This window comes from Trichoderma evansii (assembly GCF_050947405.1).
Source record: "Trichoderma evansii strain SZMC 28006 chromosome Unknown GGI43scaffold_50, whole genome shotgun sequence".
Lineage (NCBI taxonomy): Eukaryota > Fungi > Ascomycota > Sordariomycetes > Hypocreales > Hypocreaceae > Trichoderma > Trichoderma evansii.
The window spans coordinates 4578-10216 of record NW_028145156.1 but is presented as its reverse complement, the minus strand read 5'-3'; the positions used below and the strand labels follow the sequence as shown (position 1 = coordinate 10216).

Below are 5639 nucleotides of genomic sequence, written 5' to 3'. Positions count from 1 at the left end.
CCCAGTGGCTCCTGCTGGCCCAGTGGCACCTTGAAGCCCAGTGGCACCTGCTGGCCCAGTGGCTCCTGCTGGCCCAGTGGCTCCTGCTGGCCCAGTGGCACCTTGAAGCCCAGTGGCACCTGCTGGCCCAGTGGCTCCTGCTGGCCCAGTGGCTCCTGCTGGCCCAGTGGCTCCTGCTGGCCCAGTGGCTCCTGCTGGCCCAGTGGCTCCTGCTGGCCCAGTGGCACCTTCGGGACCGGCGGGACCTCCAGGACCCATTGGCCCAGGCTCACCATTCAACCCGTTAATACCTGGGAGGCCGGGTGGCCCAGGTGGCCCAGGAAGACCCTGCATACCATCCCTGCCATCCCTGCCATCCCTGCCATCCCTGCCATCCCTGCCATCCCTGCCATCCCTGCCATCCCTGCCATCCCTCCCATCCCTGCCATCCCTCCCATCCCTGCCATCCCTCCCATCCCTGCCATCCCTCCCATCCCTCCCATCATTACCATCATTCCCATCGTCGCCGTCTTCCCCATCCCTACCGTCCCTCCCATCATTACCATCTTTCCCATCGTCGCCATCTTCCCCATCCCTACCGTCCCTCCCATCATTACCATCATTCCCATCGTCGCCGTCTTCCCCATCCCTACCGTCCCATCCATCAGATCCAGGGAGCCCTGCCGGACCTGAGGGTCCTATAGGACTTGAAGCGGCATCATGATGTTTGTGGCTACCCCCGTAGCCAACAGAGCCCGGTGGTGTTGTGGAACCCGGTCGTCCGGTATTGTAGTTGTAGTTGGTCCGATCAATAGGAGCCAGAGGATTCAGCTGATCTGTCCCAACGGAAGCTCTGCCATAACCATGGTTGGTGATATCTGGTCTGGTATCCAGCCACTTCGGCCCGGCAGGGCTGTCCGTATTACCTACGCTTCCTGCAGCTTGTTGAGCAGACCTAGTATCGTCATCCATGACTAATACATTAATCGATTCAACCGATGGGAAACACCGGCCATCTATAACACGCATGAGCCAAGGCTGGTGGAATCTGTTTCGTTGTAATAAAACTCACATGGCACATTGACAAGGTTCGCTGGCGCACAGTCACCCGGAGTGCTTGATTCGTTGAACACAGCCAGGACCGTATTCGACGCCGATAAGCAAAAGCTGGCTTTTCCGCCAGCAAAGCTCGGATGCCGCCACTGAATAATGCCCTCTTCGAGCGAGAACCCATGGTCGATGGATCTGATGCTCGGTGTCTCGAGGAGCGGCTGGTATATCGTACCCTCGTTGGTCGCGACTATCTCTCCGTCTGCGAACAACCGGTCGCCAATCAGTGAGAAGAATGTCGCAAACTGACATTCTGTACAAGTACCCTTTGGGAATAAATAGGAAGGCGTTAGTCTTTTAGGCCGTAGTTCGTCGAGCTGGAGGAGGAACTGAGGCTGGTTGTTGGGCCTGGGCGGAGCTCTGAAATTATGTTGGCTGTAAGCACTTTTCATTTACGGCAGACTCATTCATATAACAGAGAGTACTGGACTTACCCAACGCCCGCTGACTCAAAACCCCCATCCAAGCAAGGAGACTCTAAGTCAATAACCTTCAGTAGAGGCAACAGCGCCGAAAACTTGGCGGGTAAACGCATGCTCATCCGTTGGATGTCGGCCGGTGTGAAAATGTAAGGGGGTGAATACCTAAAGCTGAACAAGTGCACTCTCAGGCACCAGGGACGGGCCTCAGAGAAACGCGCAAGGAGGAAACAGGAGCGACATTACTGAGTGCATCAAGGTAGTATTGCATGACATGTTGGTAGTCTTCATGAAATCGACGTCTATAAGTACCTACACTAAGATAAGATGAAAGCCGCAAACTATTCAGTGCAAATAAAATTCCAATTACCCCTAAAACAGGTTGAAAACACGTGAGGAAGATCAACATAAACACAGAGAGCTAGAAAACTTATATAATTATTTGATTGGTCGGTCCGACTCTTAGGAATGGACTGCCAACATCATCAGCGATGCAGAACATAGGTCAAACTGGATTATGTAATATGAGACAAGTCGCAATGTGGCTAATGTGATTGCTTCTTTGCTAGACCTTTGTATCGTATAGTCTCACGGTCAGTTTTCCTAAAGCTGAGCTCTGGGGGATATTACCAAGATCAGATGCAATGGAGCGGACCTCTAAACGTACCTAGAGACCAACAATGTACTCGGATAAAGATACGTCCTAGGTACACCAGTAACTGCAACTCTAGACTCGCATCTATCCCATCGCATCTATTTCCTGCCTACCATGCAACCAGCCAGCAGGTGTAGGGTTTATTGGAAAGGTGAGGCTTGGATTAATTCATGCCTCGAAAGAAATACACCTCATGTTTCGATTTCGCTCCGGCAACGGCCTCTCAGTATAGTGCTCTGCGTGCCATGGGGTATGAGACCAATGACGTCTGTCGTAGATGAGTTCGTCGTCGGGTTGCTGGAGCAAAAGCTCACATTGAGGCTGGCCATACCCATGCACGCCCTTGCATGCCAGCCCGCGCGAGGAGCTTTGTTCCTTGGGCAACCCAGCGTACAGGGCATTCAGTCATGGTCTACTTCTGATAACGGCGAGAATTCGGGATGCTCTACCCAGTCTACTCCGTGGCATTTACTTGGCGTCCTGGCTTTGCCATAATATTCCCCGGCCCAGACAAGCTTGTAGTTCCTCGAGAACTAAGGAATCTGCAGGCTCTATAATGGTGCATAACTGTAATCAAGATCCAAATATCTGGCTGTGTCAAGGGTAAGTAGGAGTTTTAAAAAGAAGACAAATTCCGTCGATTTATGTTATCCTAACCTTTAAAGTGTAATTTAACTCCAGGACTTTACCTGTGAATTTATGGATGCAAGTGCGAACATCCTGTGTTGGAGTATTTTGCTACATGCCATAGGAGTCAACCGAGTACATAAAGCCAGCGTCGCCCTAGTTTATTCTATACTCCAGTACCAGTAACAATAACCAGAGCCCAACTTCCAACACAAGGTCCTCTTCTGTATTCATCTTGGCAAACTCAATTAGATCCCAGATGCATAGTACCTTGGTTACTCTTTTCGCCGCAGCGCTCTGCCTCGTCCCTGGCGTCCATACCTTTACCAATCCTTGTATCTACCAGAGTTATAAGTGTGGCTTTAATCTACTCAATGACTATGGTAATTACAGTCACCTTCCTTCCGTAATATCCTTTTCGTTCGAATGAATGCCTGTCTCATGTCGTTATGCTTCCGCTACACCTATAGGCTACAACCTTACCGAGCTCGCCGCCGCTGTCGCCAGCACGCCATCTATTCCGCCCCTCCCCGACGTTTTACTTCTCCAGGTCATCTACCGTTGCATCAATATTAGCGGAGGGATAGTCGGTAACTCGTATTGCTTTGCGGGCTGCATCAATATGAACGGTACTCTGGTTAACGACCAGTGCGTCATGTAAGCTGTCGAACCTTTCTTAAGTTCTAGTACCGACGTCATCTTTGATTACGATGTTATGGTCCTTAAATAGAGACTATTTGGTGGTGCAGAGTTTCTAAGATTATTTAGGCGAGGCTGAATCTAGAATGTGATTCTAGCTAATGTAACTTATGCTACTTTCTACTTTGCCTTGAACTTATTAACCATGGACGGAATGTGTTTGGTTGAGGTTAGGTACTTGCAAGTTCCCTTCTTTTTTAGTAAGGTATAATAGCTCCAGCTAAGATGAAACTCCTGTGTAAACATGCAGGCCGTCTCTTGTTTTCCGACTTTCATGTGACACATTCATTCCTTTCTAGAGTGATGAAACATGAAATGACATGGCCATAAAATTTCCAATGGAACCATTTAAATGGTAATGGAAATCTCTTGTATCCAAGGAGAAAATGAGATAATTGATTGAACTACTACTTTTTTTACTTTACTTCTTGACGAAATTGATAGATATTAATGTGATTGTAACCGACTTGAAAAGGGTCTCGATTGTTGGAAATCATGTCGCTAGGGATTGGTATTTCTAACTCGCCGCGACCGTGTTCCTTGAGATGGGAACTTATCCAAAATTTGTATCTCGTATGAAACAAATAGAGCTCATATTGTGACTGATGAAGCTCCTGTGATCCAGAGGTAAGTTTGTGTAGGATACGATGTAGAGACCAACTGGAGTTAATAAAGAAACATAGAAGTGACCACGCGAGGTTTCAGAAATCGCTACTCTCATTAAAAAAAACCCCTGTAACATGGGGAAAAAAGAGTAGTAGCACTATCATAATTTCACGGCTCTAATCCCTCACGTCCTCCAGGCTTGCAAATTGCAAGCCCTAGCCATCGCAGTAACCAACCAGTAACCACTCCACATTACATAGTACACATATCGTTGACGGTACTATTACCAATCACAGCACAGCCGACAATGCAGTAAGAGTTGCCGATAATGCCGCCGGCTTGATCGACGCAGCGGAAGAGGACCTGGCTCAGCTGGGCATCCGTAATATTCGGAGCATTGGGATTGGTACTATATGCTGGTCTTAATTCAGCGGTAGCATTATATCCTTGACGGCAAGGTTAGCTTATAGCTTAATAAGAGATACTGGAGAAGTAGAACATGCCATTGGTTATTAGTGTTGAGCCACACACATACTCCTGATAAGTACATGGCGTAGTGATTTGGGCTGTCGCGACAGCAAGGAGGGTAGCAAGGCCGACAAGATGGAAAAGAGTCATTTTGTTCGTAGTAGGATAAGAAGTCTAGATGATTGAATTGTGGTTGATAGATTGAGGTCTGCGAGGAGAAGTGTTCTGCATTTATTGTAATTATGAGCTGTGATTCAACAAGTATGTAGTTACTACGATCTATATTGAGAGTTTCACAATTGTCCTCTGCCCCGTGACCATCTCCATTTCTGGCGAGAATACCGGTGTTCCGAGATCTTTTAGCAGCGATGTTAAAAGACGTAGAGAGCTTGGCAAGTGTCTCAATGCCCTCCTAGTCATACACGCTTAATCGGCATTGGAGAATGCCCTGTCTTGTGTGGAAATAGGACAACTAAGCATACAGTAACATCATATTAAGAGATATAAAATATCGAACTCCAATTCCTAGAATAAGACAATAGTGCATAATGTCTTGTTACGGAATGGGATAAAGACGAAAAGGACAAGGTTCTTACACACTTGAGACTTTCCAAGCGGTAAGTGCTTAAGACGGTTAGAAAAGGCAATGCACGGAATGGGATGGGACATATAATGATTAATTCTAAGTATACTAATCAAATAGTTAAGTGATAGGTCTGAAAAAGTTATCAATTACTGTATTCCCTATATTCACAGAGCAAGGAATAAGGGCATGCTAAAATTCGTTGAATTTGACAGTATTGCAATGTAACGGCTTACTAGTAAATCCGTCTAACTCTAGTTTCGGCCACTGCAAAGTAGAACGCACAAGGGGAAAGTTCGATTTTTGGCAGTTTTGAAGAGTGATTCGCTGTGTTAGAGATCTTGCATGGCTATATGGAAGGCGCGGCAAAAGGCAATTTTGCAGGGCAGTGTTAATATTGGGCAGCCTATAGACATCAGGCAACTCTAATCGGGTGACTCTGAGACCTCTCCCTAAGATATCTTTACTTAGTACAAGGTAGGGGGAACAAGCT

The 5639-nt window shown here is 47.3% G+C and overlaps 3 protein-coding genes across 3 annotated transcripts in view; 1 reads left to right on the top strand and 2 right to left on the bottom strand.

Moving 5' to 3' along the window:
• The window catches only part of GGI43DRAFT_426718 (uncharacterized protein), a gene marked incomplete at both ends in the record, with an annotated part of 2282 nt that extends 658 nt beyond the window's left edge, over positions 1 to 1624 (bottom strand). The window contains 4 exons of the mRNA XM_083208703.1: positions 228 to 509; positions 543 to 995; positions 1052 to 1449; positions 1524 to 1624. Of these exons, the coding sequence (XP_083055032.1) occupies positions 228 to 509; positions 543 to 995; positions 1052 to 1449; positions 1524 to 1624 (1234 nt within the window). The remainder of the gene's footprint in view (positions 1 to 227; positions 510 to 542; positions 996 to 1051; positions 1450 to 1523) is intronic.
• Positions 1625 to 2982: 1358 nt separating this feature from the next.
• GGI43DRAFT_419337 (uncharacterized protein) lies at positions 2983 to 3851 on the top strand. The gene is made up of 2 exons (XM_083207662.1): positions 2983 to 3173; positions 3261 to 3851. The coding sequence occupies exons 1-2, from the start codon at positions 3050 to 3052 to the stop codon at positions 3449 to 3451; spliced, it is 315 nt and encodes a 104-aa protein (XP_083055031.1). The 5' UTR covers positions 2983 to 3049; the 3' UTR covers positions 3452 to 3851.
• A 337-nt stretch (positions 3852 to 4188) lies between these two features.
• Positions 4189 to 4868, bottom strand: GGI43DRAFT_419336 (uncharacterized protein). Its single transcript, XM_083207661.1, has 2 exons — positions 4599 to 4868; positions 4189 to 4541 (listed from the first exon to the last, which is right to left on the bottom strand). The coding sequence occupies exons 1-2, from the start codon at positions 4711 to 4713 to the stop codon at positions 4348 to 4350; spliced, it is 309 nt and encodes a 102-aa protein (XP_083055030.1). The 5' UTR covers positions 4714 to 4868; the 3' UTR covers positions 4189 to 4347.
• Positions 4869 to 5639: the final 771 nt, after the last annotated feature.